General features: G+C 39.6%; 1 protein-coding gene across 1 annotated transcript in view; it reads left to right on the forward strand.

Annotated features, from left to right (window-relative positions):
• POLD1 (DNA polymerase delta 1, catalytic subunit) overlaps positions 1-23,649 on the forward strand; it is a gene marked incomplete in the record, with an annotated part of 178,980 nt that overhangs the window by 14,180 nt on the left and 141,151 nt on the right. Inside the window, 1 exon segment of the mRNA XM_072427214.1 lies at positions 8,942-9,052. Coding sequence (XP_072283315.1) covers positions 8,942-9,052 — 111 coding nt within the window.

Raw genomic sequence — 23,649 nt, forward strand, 5'->3', positions numbered from 1 at the left:
TCAGTGAACTTTTCATTTCTATCAGATATCCTGGCCGTAAGATGTTTTATAAATTTAATTTTTTTTTTCGAGAAATCCCAAATGATTCTCCAGATTTCCAAAGGCAGTTCTCTCCCTGGGGTACATTCCTATTTGAGCATATAGCTGTTTGACAAAAGGGCATGCTAATTCAGTATTTAACATCAAGTATATTCTATAAATAAGGGTCCTCCTGCACACAATTTCTCAAATTCTGTCATACAAAGAAATTATGTATTGTTAGTAATTCAGTATGCATAATGTTGTATTTGAAGGTTTCCAAAGAAGCAAGTAGGAGGCAGCTTAAACTCGTCCCTTAGTTCCTGAAATGACAGTAGGTGCCTGGTGCAGGGGTTCACAATATGATAGAATTGAAAAAGGGAATTATCCTGCCATGATTGAACCATTAAGCACAACAGGCTGTCAGGGAGATGCAGGGTAAACAGGCAAGATGTAAGCAATGAAGCAGATGTAGTCAGGTCAAATTTATCATCATCATGGTGTGAGTTTCAGAGAAAGGAATTATCATAATTTCTCAATTTCCGTCCATCTGTTGAAAGAATGCAGGATAGACCGGAAAGCAAGATGACGCAAGTGCGTCGCTGTATAATATTTAAGGAAATCTGGGACACCAAGTCCTTCTCTTTCTCGGAGAGAACATAAAACTAATTTAGGTAGACAGTGTTGCTTAACTCCCCAGATAAAACTGAGAACTGCTGTCTGCAATTTTCCAAGGGATGACCTAGGTATCAGTATTGGTAATGTTGCAAAAAAAATTTAAGAGTTTTGGCAGGATAGATAATTTTAACTAAAGCTATATGGCCATAGAAAGATAATGGTAAAGTAAGCCACTTTTGCATGAGTGAGAAAAGCTGCTTAAATAGTGAGGGGTAATTGGCTGCATATAAAGTACAGTAAGGTGCAGTAAAGGAGATTGCTAAATGTTTAACATGATTTTGAAGAGGGCTTCTGTTTTGGACTTATTGATCCTGTACCCAGATAGGGAGCCATACTCATATAGTACTCTATGTAGATTTGGAAGCGTGATAAGAAGGCTAGTGAGAGTCAATAAGACATCATCAGCATATAATGCAATCGTAAATGATAATGTCATGATCTTGGCGGAGCATTCTAGCTAGTGGCTCAATACAAAGAGCAAATAGGGGGTAAAGCGAGCATCCCTCCCCAGTGCCGTTTTGAGCTGCGATTTGTAGGGGAATTTGCATGGATAAGACGTAATTCAGCTGAAGATGTAGTATAAAGCTCTGTGATAGCTCGAAGAAAAGGGCCCGTGATACCTATCCAACTCAGGGTTTGCATTAAGAAGGGCCAGCTAAGCCGATCTAAAGCCTTTTCATATATCCTTGCTCAGAAGTACTGCCCCTTGATCGAGCTTTAAGGGCATCAATAATATCAATGCTATGTCTAGTGTTGTCACCAGATTGGCGAGAAGTTATAAAGCCAACCTGGTCTTTAAAAATAATTCTGAGTAAGTACATCCCAAATCTAATAGCTAAAATTCTAGTAAATTTTTTTAAAAACAAAATTCAAAAAGGCAATAGGACAATAGCTAGTAGGGCATTGAAGGTCTTTGCCAGGCTTCAGAAACACCGATATATAGGCATGTTGCATAGTTTGAAGTATTGGTTCCCCCTCTAAGAAATCATTTAAAAGTTCAGTCAAGCATGGCACCAAGGTAGCAGCAAAAGCTTTATAATAGAAAGCCTTGCCATTAGGTAAGGCCCCAGGCTGACCATCTAATGGCAAGGCTTTTATTGTGGCTGCAATTTCCTCCTGGTGAAATAGATTCATTAACTTTGTCAATAGCTGCATCTTCCAGCACCGGAAATGAACAGCGTGCTAGGTATTTTGAGATGCATGATCTAAGAATAGATTGGTCACCTTTCTGTGAAACATGCACCATACTATACAGGGAGGAGTAGTATTCTCCAAAAATCCTAGCCGTAACTTCTGGATCATACTGAAGGCTACCATTAGCATCTTTCAATGCCATAGGGGTCACCTTAGCGATCTGATCCTGATTTTGGCGTGTTAAAAGTGAATCAGCTTTATTGCCCCTTGTCATAATATCGTTGTCGGAGGTACATCAGATACTTTTCCACTTTGCCTACAGCTAACTCCTTGAGCATATGCCTAGCATCTACAACTTTACAAAGTAATGAAATAGTAGGGTTAGAATAAAGTGTCCGTTCCAATTGTTCCATGGTCAACACAAGTTGCGTACGAAGAGCCAAAGTATCATTTTTAAGCTTAGCAGATTCCACTATATAATGGCTCCGAAATACCGCTTTATGGGTCTCCCACAACGTTGAGGTTTGTGCTACCGATTGTGAATTTTCCCTGAAGTAGGCATCCAAGGAAGGTTGCAGGGCCGCTTTAGTGGAAGGATATTTAGGCAGAAAATTGAGTTTCCAGTGGCATTTTCTCACTGGAATTGTGTACCTAGTTTCACTTCTAGGACTACAAGGGCTTGATCAGACCATGTAATAGGGCATATATAGAGAAATTGGTAGCCCTCAATGTGGAAATGTCTACAAAAAAGTAGTCTAGTCTAGAGTGTGTGCTATGCAAATTAGAAAAAAAGGTAAATTGCTTATCCATGGAATGTTGAATACGCCATGCATCTAGTAAACCATAGCGATGGAGAAGGTGTCTGAAACTAGCCCAGAGACAGTGTGGGGTCTGGTGATATCAATCAATGAGAGTCTGCCCCACTGAGGAGTATGAGGTAAATTAAAATCATCCGCTATAAGCAAGTGGTTATGTGATAATGAGGATGCGTTAGCAAGTGCCCCTTCTAAGAATTTAACTTGTGCCGTGCATAAATATTGCATAATACAACCTCCTTTGCATCTAACCAACCTTGCAAAATAATATATTGACCCTCTGGATCAAAAATGGACTTAGTGACCAAGAAAGTAGTATGAGCATGATCGAGTATGGCTACCCCCACTGACTTATTTTTACCTTGCGCTGAGAACACTGTTGGGTACTGGCATTTAGCAAACTTAAACGTGCCCATTTTATTTAAATGTGTTTCCTGTAAAAAAAAAAAAAAAAATCAGCTTTTTGGAGTTTTAATTCCTGTAGGGCCAACTTTGTTGTTTAATATTGGAATTCAGGCGCTTGACAGAATGTGATAATAATCTAACCATAGTGTAATAGTAAAGAAAAAAGGTACATAATCAATACCATACAGTTGCCATGGTGAGACCTAAGCATCCTCCAGGGACAGTGAGTAGAGAGAGGGAAAATAAGGGCGGTCAACACTTGGGAAAAAACCTAAAAGCAAGCAACCAAAAACAAAAAAAACAAATCATACACATCATTTAGTAGGAGTAGCCGAGTCATCTCAGCAGGCATCACACCCTTGTCCAAAGGTCAATCTGGAGACAAAAAAAAACCAGAGGCCAAACACAAACATAAGCAAGGGGAGATCCCAGTGTGAGGTATAGGAGGAATCCAGGGAGCCAAAATGGCACTCGCCAATAGGATGGATGTTCCTAAGGGAGAAAGATAATAAAGCCAAAAAAAACTTTCCAGCATAAAATCTCTCCCCCACAGCCTGCAAATGCAAAACCATACTACTGACTTCATCAGGGATCAGGCATTAAAGCAAAACAGCATACAATATGACTAGAGATCAAAGAGACCGATTACAGAGCTACAAAGCTCACATCATACGAGAATCAAGTAAACACATCAAGTAAAAGGATAGGAGTCAACTTGCTGTATTCGAGGCAGTTAAGAGTGTGAGGACCCAGGACGTGAAGAATTGCTTGCCGGTGGTGAGGAGCCATTATGAGTAGACCGCTTCCTTTTTTGAACTTTCTGCCATCCGAGTGTGCTTGGGAGTTACAGATCTGCCATCTAAACTAGCCTTTGTAATGTGCCTAGGCACTCAAACCACAGCAAACTCCAAGAATCCTTTTATCAAGCTTTATTGTGTCATCATAAAACAAGGCAAAGGTCATTCACAGAAGATCAGTCTGATAAGCGTGGTACATATGCATAAGGCAAAGGCAGGTCAAAAACAATCCAAGGTCAGGGCAGGCGGAGTTCAGGCAGAATCAGATATCGGACCGGGTCGCTATTGGTAATGACACAACAGGTTAATATGAACCAACACACAGAGAACGCACCCAAGCACACTGTACATACAGAGGCTTAAAGTGGGCAGTAGTGTTCAGGACAGGTTCTCCTTAAATGGCCAGAAAGCCCATTGACCTTGCTCCATCTGGCGCCATTTGATAGGAGGGTGACTGAATCGGCCGCAGGGAATTCAAACTAACTATGTACCGCCCCGCGGCGAGGCAGCCGAGTGCCTCACCCCCAGGGAGTACAGAAAGCATGCATGGTAGTGCGTGCACCTCTTCCCACAGTGCCCTACTTTGCAAAAGAACTTCTCTGTTTACGTCCATAGGGATCCTGGGGAATAGATCTCTCCGCCTGCAGGGAGAGACGCTGCGAGCAGGGCAGCAGCCTCGGCCACGCTGCCTACTGCAGCAGGGTCTCCCCCGGCGGTCATAGTCCTCAAGGAAGCAGCGGGCTCGCTGGACAGGTGCCTTACAGCCGGTATGGATTCGAACATTCACGTAGGCATGTCGGCAGTGGTTGGAGAGTGGACCCGGAAACATCAGGAAAGATTTGTTGTTGTGCCCCATTGAACTCGATGGTTCTCATATTTATAGCTACTCGCATTATTTTTTTCTTTCAAGGGGTAATCCTGTAATCTGCAGGTAACATCTTGGTCTTGAGGGAGCACCAGGTGATCGCAGGGCTCTGTGCACTCTATCAAGCTGTATGGCATCAGCGTGTGAGCAACCTAGGATTACGCTGAAAACGACCTGTATTTTCAGAGGAAGATCAGTCTGCTGGCTAGCTTCTGGAAGGCCTCACACTTTTAAAATATTGCTCCTGGATCCATTTTCAAGGTCTTCAAGATAAAGCTTAAGATCTCTAATTGCTTGGGAGGAGACCTTGTCTTGAAGTTGTAATACCTGGCTTTTAGTACCCTGTAGATCCTCATCCATATTATCAGCTCTGCCCACCAAGTTATGGGAATCTGTGTGTGGAATGTGAATTTCTTCCCTGAAGGTCTCCTTAACCTCTTGTACTAGGCGAAAATCATCTTTGGTGGGGAGGTGTTGTATATAAGCTTGCCAGAAATTAAAGCTTAAAAAAGGAGTGGTCTGGTGATGAGCATCTCGTGCCTGTTGAGATCCAAGTGAGGTAATAGCATTACCCATAGAGGGGACGGTATTCAAAGAAGTCCCCAGGCCTTCTTGTGTTTTGGATAGAGTGGCAGGGTCCCTAACTTCTGCCCCAGAGTGTGGCAAACTAATCAAAATGGGCCCTCTGTGAGGGATTCACCCTTGGGGCTGTCATAACGGACTCATCAGCATCACCAGTGCCCCTCACAGTGGCTAACTTTTGCCTCATAGTTCCATGACTATGTAATCTCTTTACATAACTAACTTTTGCCTCATTGTTCCATAACATTACAAAATCATAATTTTTTGTTGCAACAGCATATGCAATTACACATAATTTGTGTCCTTGTTCAACACACATATACACTTGAGAAGTGTTTCGGGCACTTGATTTTGCGTTTGTGGCTCTCCGCTGTCTTCCATTGCAGAAACCAGCAGTAGTTGTCCATCATGTTGTGGTTGCATCGGCCTTGATATCTTGTTTCCATAACAGAAATGTCCTGGTGGAACCTCTCTTTGTTCACTCACATCACCCAAATTTTGTGGGAAGAAGTCCAGATGGGAATGTAAGAAAATAATTTTAAGTGACATTCCTCAGCCAAGTTGATGTTATGCTGTTAGCATGTTGTTCATGAGTTCAGCATGGCTTTCAGCTCACTGGTTGCCCAGAAAGTTTTGTGCAACTAGCAAAAATGAATCCCAAGCAGCAAGTTCAAGTGGGTTGAGTTTGTCTCTGAATGTTGTATCACGCATCAAATTGCGGATTTGGGGACCAACAAAATGCCTGCTTTCAGTTTAGCATCTGTTATAACTTTTCCCAACTTGTCCTTCAGGAAGGTTACAGTCGTGTCTAACAAGGAAGTGCATTTTGATGGACAGTTTTGTTTTTTAATGTTGTAATGATGCCATGGTGATGAAAGGTGATAGCCACATGTGTCCCCCACTTCCACCTATATTTTTGTTTCCCTGCACCACTTAATTCTGGAGAAATTGGGGTTTGAGGTAAGATGCAGGCAGCACATTTTGCTAGGTAGAGATTTATGTTCTCATAATGCAATAGTAATTACATTTTAGAAAGGTTTAGCCACAAGTGTCCCCCACTTACTCCTACAGTTTGTTTCCTATGCCTCCATGTGTACCTTAAAAATTTCAAGTTAATACAACCAACGGTTTAGAAGATATGAAGGTTTGAACACAGCGAGTTGTTAGGCTGCAGTATATGACAAGCGGCTTTTACACTCACATAGCTATCACACTGCGCTGCCGATGACATTACACACTGCGGATAAACTTCACAGATAGTGTTTTTATATAGAATATGGGCAGTGATGAGAGGGGGTCACAGTCTGTCCTGTCCTCTGATATCACATGCTATTAAAGCATCTCCACATTTTTAACATTATAATAAAGAGTGGCTTTCTCTGTTATGTAATGGAAAAATGTGCGTTTTTTGTTTTTACACTTTTGTGGAGAGGACCTCTCCCCTTCAGTCTTCACTTCCATTTCGGTAAAGACCGAAGGGGAAATCCACAGCCTCGAGCGATATTTGTGTCACATATCCCAAAAGGCTCTGTACTGCTCCTTGTGTGCATGCACCTTTAGAGGCTTTCTTATAATGTAAAAAAGTGTTCAATCTCATGCATGCGCAGTACAAGTGAGCATCAGAGAAAAGGTGGAAGCTGTGCCAGCATGGGCCTGCTGGGCTAATTTTGTAAAAGAATCAAGTAAAAAAAATGTTTTCACAAAAGTTCACTTTAACTAAATATAGACACAGGAGCACATCTGAAGTTAGGCTGAATTCACACCGGCAGTAAGGTTACATTTCTCTTAAAACTTAGAACACTAGTAAGTTGGGTCACAATACACGGCATAGTACAGTTGTGGCAAAATACATAGAATAGAAAAATTGGATATACTAACGGGGCAGGCATAACAAAGTTTTAACAAATATTTGGGAGAAGGTAGAACACTGAAAGAATAGGAGGTTACTGGATACCCATGGCATAAACAACTGGGAGCACTAAATTTGGCTTTTTTTTGCCACACCCCCCTTTTTACCACCCAGCTACAGCTTCCTACCACCCGGCTGAAAAACATTTCTGGGGAGAACACTGCACTTTATTGCTAATAAATATCTTTTCTGTATTTTGGTCTGTAAAGTGTTTGTCTGTGTGTCTGTGTGTTTTTCCTCTGTTTAGTACTGTCTTAAGTAGTGTTGGTGTTCGAATTCAGGTTGTCCTTATATTCCACCTGAATATGGCTGTTTTTTGGGTCGGATAGACCCAACCTGACAAGCACAGTATTTGATAGTAAAAATTTGGGAAAAATGTTAAAAAAAAATGTGTTTAAAAACAAAAAAAAATTAGTCTTAACCACCTGGGCGTTACACTGAGGTCTAGATTTCTGTACCAAAAGTGTTACAGGTTTTCATGAAATTTTTTTTTTTTAAATTGTAGACCTGTCCGGCTTTTTGTTTCAGAGATCACCCGGCGCTGGAACGAGAACGACGCTGGATGATCAGCGGGACCAGGTAAGAAACCGGCCGGCATCCTGTGTTCCGCCGGCCGGCCAGCGGAACACAAGATGGTATACGAGAAGGCACCCGACGCTGGAGAGGGAGACCGACGGACAACGATCGACGGAGGACGACGCTGGAACACGAACCCGACGCTGGATGAGCACAGGGGGACCGAGATTTTCCCTACATTAAAATTTCGGGGTAAAAAATTTACATTTTTACCCGGGGGGGGTAAAATGTACGGAAAATCTCGGGCTTAACGAAAAGAGCAACTTTTTTTAGCCCGTACGAAGGTCGGGCTTAACGGCCGGGAGGTTAAAGTAATTTATTGAATGTTTGTGTTTTTTTTAACTAACTTTTTTTTTTTTTATACAGGTTTTCCCACAATGACATTATGATTCCCCTGGCTGTGCAGCCGTGGAAAACCTCCTGTCATTGCGGGATCTCCGGGCACTATAGGTGATGAATGGGGATTTGTCCCGTCACAATGGAACTTAACTGCAGATTACCTCTGCATTTCCACTATAATCTCTGGGCACTGTAGGTGATGAATGGGTACTTGTCCACTTGATTGCTCTTGCAGCCTTTAAAAGACCCTAAAAAAACTTTAATGGTGTTCGAATTCGGCATTTGATCACCCAGAGAACTTCTCATTATTTGATCGAATAGCTGTCGAATCGAATAGTGAGATAGTCGACCAACACTAGTCTTAAGTGTTCTGCATGCTTATCTCATGCAGTGTTCTTGTCCATATCCAGTTTTTCTCAATAGACTATAGAAGACTTTCCTTCTATTTTAAGGAAATGAGAGGGAGTGGTGTACTTAAAGTTTTGCTGTCCAGGATGATAATGCCAGGCCTCTATATATACTCCACAGCAAATAAGTCTTGCCATTCTAACACAGGAAATGTATGTTACGGTCAGGATGCAGAATTCTGGTGAGCTTCAGTGTATAACATTTTTGGGTTTATATACTCTTTAACTGCAGTTAAACATCAGGTTTAAAAATAAAACACCAGGTTTATAAAAATATTAAACATACTCAAATGGAACAAGATTATTCCTTACCAAGAGATCTGGGTTATTGCATTAAGTGCAGTTTTAATGTTTTGGTGAAATATTGTAAAAAATATTGTAGTAACATTTTTTTACTTTATTTGAAATCATTTTAGTAAAACTGTCAGACAAGATTTCGCCAAAGTGGCTTCGGCCTCCTCTTCCCAATATTGATGCTAATAAAGATTCGGTGTGCTTTCATCAGATTGAACTGGACTATTATGTCGGTAAGTTAAAGAAATAATTATCCTGCGTCTTCTAATTCATAGTGATAGAAACATTTGTTATCAAGGTGCTGATTAAAAGAAACCTGTTCATAGGAAAAATTCGAGGCTTTTATAGTTGACATGAAGGTGATAGTGACTTGTTTTTCTTGATAAAACTTTGATTTCAACAACTTTATTATCTGACGAGTGTTCAGTTAAGGAGTTCTGCCTTTTGACATTTGCTGCATGCTTGTTTGGGGGTCATTGCTGCAGGTTATCTGCATGTAATTCAGGCAGACATTGCAAGTCCATGAATGTCTTTAATGACAGCTGATTTTTAAAAACAAAATTAGTGTGATACAATATTTAAACTGCCATTGCTGAGTCAATGACTTCCTGACTCTAAATTACTTAGCAAGTCCCTGACCTGGAGTAATTTTTTGTAAAGCAGTTCACAGAACACTCATCATGCACATATTTTACTTGAGTGAGTGACTGTTCACACCAGCAGAGTTGAACAGCATTAACCAATTTGGTCCCAACACAATAATAAGGCAAGTAAAGGCGAGTTAAAATATTTTGCATGGGTTAATCACATTTTATATTAAAAGCAGAACTAAACTTTAGAACTAAAAAATCTGCAGGCAGGATGGCAGAAGAGACAGGTGATGTCCCTGTCTGTTTGTAATTGCACTCCCTTCTCTTTACTCTGTATTTGGGCACTGGCATCCTCACCTTGTCTTCTTCCTGTTTAGGGCCTTACTATCTTGATTGGTCAGGTTCAAAAGATGAAAATTCATTCCTGGCAGCCTTTTATGTTGGGACATTGAGTTTGACATGTGCAGCTTGGTGTACATTACAGAAAAGGTTTCAAACTGGCAGGGTACAGTGGTTTATTGTACAAGGAGCCCTTCAATAAACTGCCTGCTTTTATTTATTTATTTTTTTGTTTAACTATAGCTTTAGATTTGTAGAGCTGATAAAGATCTGTGTCCAGCTTTTTTTAATTCTCTACCAGCCATAGCAGAAAATGCTGTATAGTTCCTTGTGGGACTTGAAACATGGGTACTGTTGCTTTATGGCAAGAGGTGTCCCCTGCTGCCCACACATAATTTTTTGTTAAATCAGTTTATATATCAGCTGTTCTATGTAAATAGGGAAGTAGAGCATGGTAGAAGATTATATGAAGTGTATTAGGGAAGCAAGTTTCCATAAAGTTACATTTAGCTAATTAGCTAGTTCCCCCATTCTCTAATCATTTAAATCCAGTGAAAGTAAAAGACTGTGACATCATGGGAAATAGGTGTGTTAGTGAGGCAAGGATTTTCCCTGGTAATACAATATTTATTCACCTGCATAGGAGGGCTTCTAGAGAAGGGGATATAGTATTCTGGACTTGCTATATTCTGTATTGCTGCTGTTAACTGTCTTAAAAGGCATATATTAAATGTCATTGACTTTATTTCTTTTTTTTTTTATGCTTCAGTTTGTTATTGATTTTCTAAATCATAAAACACATTACAGTCATGTTAATATTATGAATGTGAATATTTTCTTGTTGTAGTACTGTTATTGTCTGCTAAAACAGGAGGTACCGATAATATGTATGGCTTTCTTAGCAGTGAAAGGTTTTCTGGGACCCTGGTCTTGTTTAGCTTAATTTAATCATCTGTCAAAAAATGGTTATGGTGAACAAAGAGAGGCTTGTTTTTTGCATGTTACCATCAATATGGAAAATGCTGATCAGTCTGATCTTCTACTCGGACATATAGCATACATACTTGTTAGTGAGTTATATTTTGCCATTTTTTTATGACCCCTACTTTTAAATAAAAATTTAAAATACAGTGAAATGATATGTGTATGAAACATCAAATTAAACAAATATAATACATATAGATAAAATGAATAAACATAAATGCCTAGTACCTTGTTATATAAGTATATAAAAAAAAGTTGTAGTGTAACAATATTTCACATCTCTTATTTTTGATTTATAAATATATCAAAAATCAATTGTCATAGTAATTATTACAGTTTTGAGTTGTTTACAATTTTATGGAAGACAAAACATAGGCTCGCTATGGTACTAGGTGTATCAAAGAAAGAGGTAAAAAACTTAGGGGCAAGGATAGGATTAGGATGTCAGAGAGATTTTCGATCTGAGAGGAAAAGAAAAAAGGGGTAGGGGAGCCGGGACAGTCCTGCCGGCCACGCATCACTCATAAGAGGAAGAATGGATTATATATGCAGAGACAGTTGTCAGTTTCTTGGGAGATATAAGTTTATCCAGGGTGACCAGGTCTTGCTAAAGGAGCTTAATATATCATGAAGTCTAGCCACCAAATTTTTATTTATAAAGTACCACATACTCTTTTAATGTGCAAAAAGTAGAAGTATTTTAATCGAGGGAGATTTCAACTGCCCTGACATAGACTGGAGTAATGGCACTACAGGAACAGCAAAAGGGACAAAAAAAGACAATTTTGTCCTCCAAGAACACAGAACAGAAATGGGAATGATTCAAAACAAAAGCAAACTAAAAAATATATTCCAATGGGTATTAAGTTTGAGGCTAAAATTCAAATCAATGTGGCTCACCGCTGATGTTAAAAAAAGCCATAAGGAACAAGAAAAGAGAATTCCAAAAATGTAAAAATAAAGGATCACCTTCATCATTTGAAACCTATAAAGAATATAACAAAAGATGGAAAAAGGAGATAACGTGCAAAAATTCAAAACAAGAGACAGATTGCAAAGGAAAGTAAGGCAGACCCCCCAAAATTTTTCAAATATATTATTAGCAAGATCAGATCTGAGCATGTAGGCCCCTTAAAGGATGTTGCTGGGTTTGTAACTGGGGATAAAGATAAGGCAGATTTCCTAAACACTTTTTTTTAGCTCTGTGTGCACAAAGGAAAATGGCAAAGCTCAAGTCTAAGTTCATAATAGCAATGTCACTGCCTTAAATGAGTCACAATGGCTCAAAATTTGATATGATTGAGAAACAGCGGGGAAAAATTAAGGTTAACAAAGCACCAGGACCTGATGGATTACATCCACGTGTCCTCAAAGAGCTGAGCTCGGTTATTTCAAAGCCATTATTTATTATTTTTAGAGACTCTTTAATCACTGGCAAGGTACCGATGGATTGGCGTAAGGCAAATGTGGTTCCTATCTTCAAAAAGGGAGCAAAGTCATTACCAGGTAACTACAGACCCGTTAGTTTACCGTCCATAATCGGAAAGGTCCTAGAGAGTTTGATAAAGAACCACATAGAGGAGTTTCTGCTAGAAAATAATATTATAAGTGATAGTCAGCATGGCTTCAAGAAAGACAGAAGTTGTCAAACAAATTTACACTTTATATGAGGAAGTAAGTAAACAGTTAGACAGTGGAATAGCAGTTGATATAGTATACTTGGACTTTGCTAAAGCATTTGACACTGTACCCCACAGGTGGTTAATATGCAAGTTAGGGTCAATAGGTTTAGAAAAGTCTATCTGTAAATGGATAGAGAACTGCCTTAAAGATCACATCCAGGGAGTTGGAATTAGTGATTCATATTCTGAATGGTCTAAGGTCTGTGAAAATGTGGCATCGGCTCCCTCAGAAAGTAGTTTCAGCAACTACTATAGATTGTTTTAAGAAAAATCTGGATGTTTTTCTAGAAGCACAGAATATACCAGGGTATTAAGGCTTTAACCTCCCTAGCGGTATTCCCGAGTGTGACTCGGGGTGGAAAAAATTGCAAAAAGCGGTAATCCCGAGTCACACTCGGGGTACCTTTGAGGGTCCCTCTTACCTTATCCCCGCGCTCCAGCGGCGATCTCACTATCCCGCTGTGATGGCGGGGCGCTTCTCCGTCGGGGGGCGTGTTTTAATCACTTCCTGAATTGAAGTAAATTTTTTTTTCTAAAATCTGCATATAATTATTATTAATCAATAATATTGCACCCTTGTTTGGAAAATTTCAGAAGGAAATTTTTGATAAAATTTTTTTTTTTTGGATAAATTACATTGTTTTGGGCTAATATTTCATTATTTTTTATAATAATGATTTATAATTATGTATTATTTTATAAATTATGATTCTAATATAATAAATAAATATAATAATTATACCCGGGAGTTAATCCTAAGAATTACAGGCCCACAAAATAAACAAAAATTTCTACGCAAAAAAAATAGGATCACTTTTTGCATCAACAAATTACAGAATTAGAACGCTAGGGGGGTTAAAGTAAAAATACCCGTGACTGTTGATCCAGGGAACATCCGATTGCCTTATGGAATCAGGATTTTTTCCCCTGTTGAAGCAAATTGTACCGGGGTATTTTTTGCCTTCCTCTGGACCAACTATGTCTTATAGGGATTTATATCTGGGATAAGTTTATTTCCCTAGTGGTTGAACTTGATGGACTTATGTCTTTTTTTTCAACCTAACCCACTATGTAACACGGGCTACTGTAGGGGTGTTCGACCACTTTAAGGAAATGTAGATCAACGCCCCAATGATGTAGGAGTTGATGTAGATAAGACCATGAGATGGTGTCAAAGGCTTTTTTGATATCAAGGGTAAGTAACATGTCAGAAATGTTATGAATGAGATGTAGTATTCGGGAAATATTGTCTCCAGCTTGTCTTTGAGGTTTAAGAAATCCCTGTGTTGAGTCTTATTAGCTAGTATAGCTGCTAGTATTTTAACATCTAGATTTAGTAGGAAAATGGGTCTAAAATTGATCCATGATATGGTCAGTGTTAGATTTGGGTATTATACAAATGCTGCCTCTTAAGAGTGTCAGAGCCCAAGGCTTCTCCTTGTTCTATATGAGGCGGGATAAATATGCAGCTAAAAGAGGAGCACATTTTTTGTACAAAATGGCTGAGAAATTGTCCAGTCCAGGTCGTTTGTTAATAAATTTTTTATAGCCCATTGCACTTTTGTGGGGGTGATGGAGGCTTCAAGAATGTTATATAGCTGGTCAGGAAATAAGGGAAAAGATATTGTCAGAAGTAGGATTGTATGGTTTGTTCTGTGGTTGACTTGTCTAGTGTAAAGAGAACAAAAGTTCTTTATGGCTGTTGGAGTTGGTAAATTGTGTCAGAGTTAGAGAGAAGTCATTTAGAGAGTCCGCTGGTTGTTGGTCGTCATATGCATGTACATTTAAGATAAATACTGTGAGAGGGATTACGTAATATCATGTGGATTGATGGTAAAGTTGTGGTGCGTTCTGCTGCAGGAGCACCTGATCTCCATAAAGGGAGAAAAGGGTAGAATGAATTATAGAAGGGAAGGAAATGGGAAGACATTTTTTTAAAGCATAGTGAAGGGTGAAAACCTCTAATTAAATTGTGTCTAAGAATACCACTTCAAAAGTGGGTGAACTAAGGAGGACGTCCACAAGAGGCATAGTCTAGAGGTGGCTTGTGAGTGTGCAGTGGCAAGCACCCGCGAGAAGTATATTAAAGGTAATAACCCATTAAAGAGGTACCAACATTAACAACGACTCCATTCTAATGAATAGTATTCAAATTTTAACAACAGTTAACATAATCCCCATCACCAGGAATTTGAGTATGTCATTTATGTGAATAAGTGGTTGCAAGGAAAATCTCTGAGGTAATCAGTATCATCCTGTGGGGGGGTTAACATTGGAAAAGTGTGGAGTGAAGTCTCTGAAGTTTAGTAGTGAACACACAGAGAGATAACATCTAGGGATTCTGTGGTCCATAGGAGGTGGAGCAGACGAAATCCACAGGGTAGAAGCTGATTTGAGAAGAATGTACATTGATTCTACTTATAGCTGGATGCCCCTTTTTCTTCATGTGCAGGGAAGCCCAGGGTAGGTGGTAGGTGCTTCCCTGCCTCCTGATATGCAGAACAACACAGTAGGTAGCAGGGAAGACATACTTACCGCACTGTTACAGCATACTGGTTGAGTAAACTTTTCTATTTATTACAGGTGCCTGTATATGAAATTGCACACTTTCATTTATTACAGGGACTTTACAAAAAAAAGAACAAATAGAGGGAGAGGGACAATATAGTTTACTGAAATTATTAGTAATTAAAGAGTAGTTCTAGACAAAGCTCAACTGAACTTTAAACATAACAAGGTGTACAAATAATGTGAAATGGCACTATGAAGAAAAGTTAAGGGCATGTGAAGTACTTTTCAGGACAAAGAAGAAATCCAAGGAACTTTTATTTAGTAATTACGTATGGTGAGGGTTCCAAAGATGAGTCACTGACATGCAGGGGCATAGAAGTAGCAGCTGGCAGAATAGGAGACCATTTTGTTCCCTTTAATACCTTTTTTCATATAGTCATTTCACATTATATGTATACCTTGTTATGTTTAAAGTTCAATCAAGCTTTGCAAGGTAGAGATAATCCATTTAACACTGACAAGTGATGTTTACATAAATTATTTTAGTCATGACCATGCATAATATGCTGACAATATATGAATACACTTTAATAAAAATAATTTAGTTGAAACTTTAATCACAAAAGTTTAAAAAAGAAAGAAAAAAATATGTAGTTGTTTATATGTAGATGCTGAAATAGTCATAGCTGGTATTAGGTTTTATTAAGTTAAAAAAGTGATAAGTGGGTTTGTAGTACCCTAAATGTAGCAAATCTTATTTCAAAATGCCAACCCTTTTAAGACTTAAATTGAAAATCAAGGCAGAGAAATTTTTTTTTTTTGGCAAACAATAATTTCTATTCTAGTTTTTAATATAATAAATACACACTTAAAAATGGTAATTCACACATTAATTTGGTCCTGAATCCACAATGCTTCATGGGATTCTAGGACCAGGTGTTCAATGGAGTTCTACTAACAATGGTTAATGATAACTATTGGTCTTTAGAACCAAAAAAAGCACAGGTGGTATACAAAACATTGGTCCTAAAAACTTGACGTGATTTGCTTTTGGACTTCTTTAGGGGTTTTGAAAATACCATAGCATTACTAAGTATTTGACAGCGTTACAGTTCATTTTGTATTGTTGAACCCAGATAATATAAACATATAAAGGTGTAAACAGGTAAATATTGAAATGCTGAGTAGTCGTCAGATTTAATTGTGTAATAATACATATTTAAGTGGTTTAGATTGTTAGTAATCCTGAATGTCCTGGTAATAAAGAATCACTTTAGAATGGATAGTACCATAACTGTTCCTAGAGATATGATGTGAGATAAAGGTTACAGTAAAGAATTAGGGGAGACTTGGTATTCTAATGTCAAGGTAAGTTGTGTCATTACTGTGTCTTAAAGAACCTAAAATGTTCCCAAATAAATATAAATCAGTTTGTTCAAGATTTCACTTACATGTCCACTGTGCTGAATGATCACTCATGAATGTAGGTGATTTATATTTTTCCAACCTGTTTGGAGGGGTTAGACCTAGTGCCTGAGGAATGGAATACCCAGAGTTCAAGTTTGGGACATCATAAATATCAGAATTATTATATGTCATAAAATTTTAAAAGCACGAGGCGTGGCCGAGCTGATGCGCGAGTAGGAAGCACAGTTACAGAGCTCTCGCTCCGGCTGCCTGTTTTAGTGGATTGTACCGGCTTTTCTTCTTTGCTTCCCGCTACAGATGGGCAGAAAACTTACAAGGGGACCCGCTAGTGCGTCTAGCGGGTTCCGCTCGCGGAAAATTGGGCAGTTCTTTCCAGTTCTTTCTTCTCAAAAAAACTACAGGAGGAAGGGGGGCAAGATGGCGCCCCAGCCACCACGTGCACGCTCCCTCACCCCAGAGCATTAGGAGACAGATGGAAGGTAGAGGGAGATTCAGGGACCAGAGACATCCAGGTCTCCTGTAATTAGAATGGGCGCTCCTTCAGCTTCCTTTACACCTCCTGCAGCACTCTGTGCTCTCTTCTGTTATTTCTGAGAGACCTTACCAAGCATTTGCCAGCCCTGCTCCTGATTAGAATTCCCCTGTGTGGGATAGAGATCTGTGCCTACAATATTTACCCACCGTAGAATATTTAAAAAATTTTAGGAAAAGCCCGGTGGACACTTTCCATTCAGAAATTGCAACATTTAAGTGTGACATGACCCACCATATTGACGAGGCAGAGAAAGCCACAGAAGATCTTAGATTGCATGTTTCTAATCATGCCTCTGTTCTGAGGGAACACTCCGCCTTATTGGAGCAGTTATTTTTCCATCAAGATGATTTGTAAAACAGGATCAGGTGGAATAATATTCGTGTCAGGGGCTTACCTGAAGTGGTGTACGCTAAAGATCTTTATGAAGCCGCTTTTGCCATAATAAATACAGTGCAAGATAAGCCTAAGGACACCCCATTGGAAGGTGACCGTATCCACAGGGCCATTGGTCCCAAGTCCTCAAACCCCAGGTGCCCGAGGGATGTGATATGTCGTCTACACGCCTATAAAGTTAAAGATGAGACAATGAAAGGGGCTCGAGACCAAGAGGAAATCTTCAATGACACCCCAGTGTTGCGTCTTCAAGATTTGTCCAGACACACATTGGCTCAATGGAGATCATTAAAGCCACTACTAGAGGTGCTCCATTCTCAAAACATCCATTATCGTTGGGGGTTCCCCCTGCACCTTGTTGCTTTTAAAGATGGCCGCTCAGCTACCTTGAGATCGCCTGCTTATCTTCCTGATTTGTTGGATGTCTTTAACTTGACGGAGATTGACATTCAGGATTGGCCTTCATTCATCCCAACAGTGCCGGATCCACCAGTTAATCCGTGGCGACTCTCTAACAAGAAACCCGCTCAGCCTCAAGGAGACTCCCCTCCTCAGACTGTTCGGCGGTGATGGTCCTGAGATAAATGAGATCGTATATGAAGCTATTGCCTAAAGTGTTTGCACTTTCTAGGACTCAGTGTTATAATGTCATATTAGTGTCTTAATGTTAATACTACCTCTTTTACTGATTCAGTATTTCCAAGCTGATGGGTTCATGGACCCGTTCTGGAAATGTTTTGTTCATTGCTTCTTTGAATGTTTGTTATTGTTCTCTTTTTTTATTAACCACCTGGGCGTTACACTGATGTCTAGATTTCTGTACCAAAAGCGGTACACTGTTTTTCATGAAATTTTTTTTTTAAAATTGTAGACCTGTAACTTACAGAAATATGTCCCTGGAACAGAACGGATCATCACAGCAGGGACCAGGTAAGTGATGGGATTTAACCACCCGACAAAGTTCGGGTTTATCGATTTTTGCAAAATTTTTAAACCCGAACCAAGGTCGGGTTTAACGGTTAGAGCCTAGAGTACTGCATGATGGAAAAATGAAAAGACCACAAAAAGCATAAACAAGATTTGTTTTATCCTGAAGTGTTACAAAATTTTCACTTTGGTGTAATCTGCATGGTTGTCAGTAGTATAGTAGGGTAAGTAGTCTTGTTTCTTTTATTGTTTTTTCTAATTGTTTTACTTTGCCAGAGAATGCAGTGTGAAACCAAATACATTGCTGTATTCATTTGGTTTCACAATGTATTCTCTGGCAAAGTAAAAAAATAAAAAGAAACAAGACTGCTTACCTCACTATTCTATATACAGTTCTCTGGCTTACCTGTCAGTATAAACTCCGCAGGGTCCACACATAGGCTGCTCTTCAATAGACACGAGTGATGTCGCTACTACAATTCCCAGCATTACTTGCGTCAATAAAATGCGGGGCCACACATAGGCAGAGAGGCCGCTGGTCTATAGACGTGAGTGATGCGGGGAATTGTAGTAGCAGCATCACTCGCGTCTATAGAACAGCAGCTTAATATGAACTGCAGCTGGCCTGCCGTTACTACGGCAGTAGCGGCAGGTCAGCTGCAATTCATATTAAGAATTCTTTTAGGGGCCAAAAAAATTCTTTTGGGGACAGTTCGTGCCAGATTTGGCCCACGGGCCAGAGTTTGACACCCCTGGTCTAGAAAGTAAGGCATATCCCTATCACTAGAACACCTAGGACGGCCCTAACTTGGGGACTACCTGTATACTGACATTTGTATGTAGTAAGACTCCTCCCCTATAGGCAGAACAAATAAATAATAGGGAAACAAGAATCATACTTATTTAAGTTTTTTTTATTATACTAACCAACGAAAACCATTCTTAAGTTTATATGGCAATCAATAACCATTATGTCTCACAAGTCTTGACCTGATCTAGGAATTATTTCATATGCATGCACTCTTCCCATGAACATACCTTCCACTATTTCGGAAATGGAAATACCAAATATCTCAATTTCCCCTGAGGAAGCTGTTTAGGTGAAACCTGTCTGGACAAAGGGACCATAAGATTCCAGAACTAAGGTTTCCATTTATTTTGAGGTCTGGAAGTAAACTGTTTGTTAGGATCTGCTTGCTTAGGAACACTTGTCTATCTCCAGACATGACAGCATACCAAAGTGCGTGCTGCCAATGCATTATGGGCTGCTAACAACTGATATTTGTTAAGGTATATACTATTTTGCATCCTATTGTGATTGTTGAAATCCTGTTTTGAATATAAATAGCCAAAAAAGCCCCCTTTATCTTCTTCTTTTTCTATGTTGTTTATATACATTTATGAGTGCTTATTCAGCACAGTGGGTATGTAATTTTAGGTTCTTTAGGACAGTAATGACATTACTTACCTTGGCACATTAGAAACCCAAGACTCCCCTAATTCTATACTGTAACTTATTTATCACATCATATCTCTAGGAACAGTTATGGTACTATCCATTATTTAGGGATTCTCTATTACCATGACATTCAGTATTACTAACAATCTAAACCACTTAAATATTTATTATTACACAATGAAATCTCACCACTACTCAACATTTCGATATGAATATCTATTATTATGTCTGGGTTCAACAATACAATATGAAATACCGCTAATTCTTAGTATTGGTATGGTCTTTTCAATACCTCACCCCATAGAATAAGGAAGCCCTGTGGCAAAACGCATCAAGCTTTTTCGTTTTAAAGATCATTATTTATCATTGACCATTGTTAGTAGAACTCTAGCACCTAGTACCTGGAATCCCATGAAGCAATGTGGATTTGGGACTAATGTGTGAATTTTCTTTGGGTGTGTGTGTGTGTGTGTGTGTGTGTGTGTGTGTGTATATATATATATATATATATATATATATATATATATATCCCACTTCTTAAGCTTCAATTCATTTGTAAAGTTCCTATTTACACTTACTACTCCCCTAAAACCCTGCACAAAAATTGTTGTCTAAACATGGCTACATTCCTTCTCCGTAGATATGTTAATGTACTAATATAATATAATAATAATATAGCCACTCTAAGACAGGAAGTGTGTTACTGGCCAAATTACCAGGTAAAAAAAAAATAAAGAAAAACGCTTAACCAAAAAAACACCACCACTAAATACTGGTAAGATGTAATATAGTATGTGTTTTTATTTTTTTTCTCTTGGAAATCCTGGAAAGCTAACATGCACAACATAAAAAGTAATGCACAAAGTGAAAAATACAATAATGAACTCCCCAATATTCAATCCTACTACGCAATTGGTACCATAAATTCACTTCTGTAATGTGCAGTCTTTATTCTATAAACTTAATATTGCACTCACTTTTGTCTTGTGAGAAGAGAGTGTTATATACTTTTGAGATCCTCCCTTTAGATTCAGTTATAAAACTAAAAGATTTTTCAAATTCCGTGCTCTGGTAAGGTGGACTTAACCCTTTAAGATTATTTTGAATAAAGGACTGGATTTGTTGATAATGAAAAATTTCAGTATGTGGAAAGGAGAGGTTCTCTTGTAGATGGGAGAAGCTCAGGATCGCCTTGCCATTTAAAAAGTTTTCTATTCTGAAAAAACCTTTGTTGCGCCACCATGAGAATTGACCTAGTTCACCGGGTGGGAATTCAGGATTATGCTATAAGGGAGTCTGGGGTGGTAGTGGGTGGGGGGGTTGTGTGTGCAGGTAAAGTTAGTATTTTGTCAATCCCATACTAAAAGGGCCTATGAGAGTGAAGGACAGAGAATTGCAGATCTCTTAGAGGAAGGGCTCTTCATCAGGATCTTGATCATGTTGGGAGGCAGGCCAGGATCCCCAGGTCAGTCCATTGTGGTCCCGGATGGCGAAGGGCAGTTTGCTCTGTGGTATAGCAATATGTTAGGTACTTCCAACTGTCCTAATTTTTTAGGGGTATATAAGGTAGTTGCATTGATACGGTGTAGTTTGTCACCCCAGACAAATTTTATAGGTTTGTTTTGGATATTCTGTAAAATCAGCCAGAGTGTAGCAATAGGGAGGTTCCAGAAAATATATAGCAAACTGGGTAAAATGTTCATTTTGATTGTGGCTATTCTTCCAAACTTGGAGGTGGGGGCTGGAACACCATCTATTCAGGTCTTTAGCTATACCTCGAAACAGGGCTGAGTAATTAGCTGAGTCTAACTCTTGGTGAGAAGAGGTCATCTGAATGCCCAAATAGGTGATTGCTTTGGGGTTCCACATGAAGTCGAAGTTATCTTTGAGTAGGGTGACTAAGTTTGAGGGCAGCAAGATAATAAGGGCCTCTGATATGGCTCTATTAGGCTAGGTCTACATGAACGGTTTTAAAAACGCATATAAATGTTCCTACCACGTTTATATGGGTTTTTTGCACTTTTACAAACATTTTAAAGCTTAACTTTAAAACGCTAAAAAAAACTTTTTTAAACGCCTATTGCCGCGGCGTTTGAATGAGGCTTTAATGTTAAATTATGTTATTAAATGTGTGTGTGTTTGTGTAACTAAACTTTTTTTTTTTTACTGGTTATCCCAATAACAGGATGATTCCCATGGCTGTAATCATGACGAGCACAGCCCTGGGACTCCTCCTGACAGTGAGGGATCGCAGGGCACTAGGGGTTAAATGAGGACAAGGCTCTCAATTCATCTCTGGTGTCCTGTGATTGGCTGAGGTTTTTACGTTTCTCAGCCATTCAGCACTAGACTTAAATGGGGAGACTTGTGCCCATTCATCTCTAGTGCTCTGTGATTGGCTGAGAAAGAAGAAACCCTGATGACAGTTCAAGCATCTTAAGGATTTCTCTTTCCTCAGCCAATCAGGGAGAAGAGCAATCAGTAGAGCTCTGCTATGCTGACAGCTCTGCTCCCCTGATTACTCCCCTAGCCCTAGAGGAGCTGTGACATGTTCTGTATCTATAGCACATACTACAGCTCCTTTAGGGCTGCGGGAGTACTCAGGGGAGTGGATCTGTCAGCATAACAGAGCACTAGAGATGAATGGGCACAAGTCTCCCCATTCAAGTCTACTGCTGAGAAACGTAAAACCTTAGCCAATCACAGAGCCTTGTCCTCATTTAACCCTAGTGGCCTAGGATCCCTCACTGTCAAGAGGAGTCCAAGGACTGTGCTCATGTCAGGATTGCAGCCCTGGGAATCATCCTGTCATTGGGATAACCTGAAAAAAAAAGTTTAGTTACACACACACACACACACATTTAATAAAATAATTTAACATTAAAGCCTCATCCAATTTTTAGGGAATGAGTAAGGGGTTTTACGTACACCTGTACTCATTCCCCAGGTTGGGGGTGGTAGGGATCTGTGAGTCTCCTTATTAACCTCCCTAGCGGTAACCCCGAGAGTGACTCGGGGTAGAAAAAAGTTGCTACAAGTGGTAACCCTGAGTTCGGGGTTGGAACACCTAGGGAAGGTTAGTAAATAGACCGCTTACCTGGTCCGTCGGGGTGAGTTCCTGTCACCGGGGGGAGTTCCTGGTGACGTCGGTGCCTATGTACCTCCCGGCCGGGCGGGGCGGGAAATTCAAAATCCATTTTTAAATGATTTTGTGTTTCAAACTTTATTATACTCATACTATTATATTATACTGTAAATAAATTTTCATGAAAAACAATGTACCGCTTTTAGACATATAAAACCGGAAAAAAATGAACCGCTAGGCAGGTTAAAGGAGGCTTCCAGATTCCAAAGACCTTTTTTAAAGCCCCCATTGTTTTCAAAGGAAGCTTTTATAAAAAGCTTTAAAACGCTTGTAAAAGCCACTATTGAGTTCAATGGGAATGTTTTCATGTGTTTTCTCGCGTTTATCCTGCGTTTTAATTTTTTAAACTTTGCAAGCAACGTTTAAGATAAAGCTCATAAACGTGCCTGAAGGAAACGCTCTTGTGTAGATTAGCACGTTGGAATGCATGGGAACGTCAAACATGGGCTTTAAAAGCCTCCGGTTAAACCCTGGGGAAACAGTCCGTGTAGACTAAGCCTTAGGTTTCAAGCCTGACACCTCTGAGAAGAAGCTCAACCCTTTTACCCCCCTAGCGGTAATCCTGAGTGTGACTCAAGGTAGAATCCACTTGCAAAAAGCGGTAACCCCAAGTCACACTTGGGATAACTTTAGAAGGCCCTCTTACCTGTGCCCCGCGCTCCATCGATGATCGGACGTTCCCGCTGTGATGCCGGGGCGTCTGTCTGCCGGGGGGGGGGCAAGATTTCTGCATGGTGCATCACATCTAACTGGTGATGCAAGCAGCAATAGAAAATTCCAGGGGTGATGCCAGCGGTGATTTCCTGCTGGCATCACCCCTGGAATGTACTATAGCTG

This window comes from Pyxicephalus adspersus, chromosome 11 (genome assembly GCF_032062135.1).
Source record: "Pyxicephalus adspersus chromosome 11, UCB_Pads_2.0, whole genome shotgun sequence".
In the NCBI taxonomy this organism is placed as follows: Eukaryota; Metazoa; Chordata; class Amphibia; order Anura; family Pyxicephalidae; genus Pyxicephalus; species Pyxicephalus adspersus.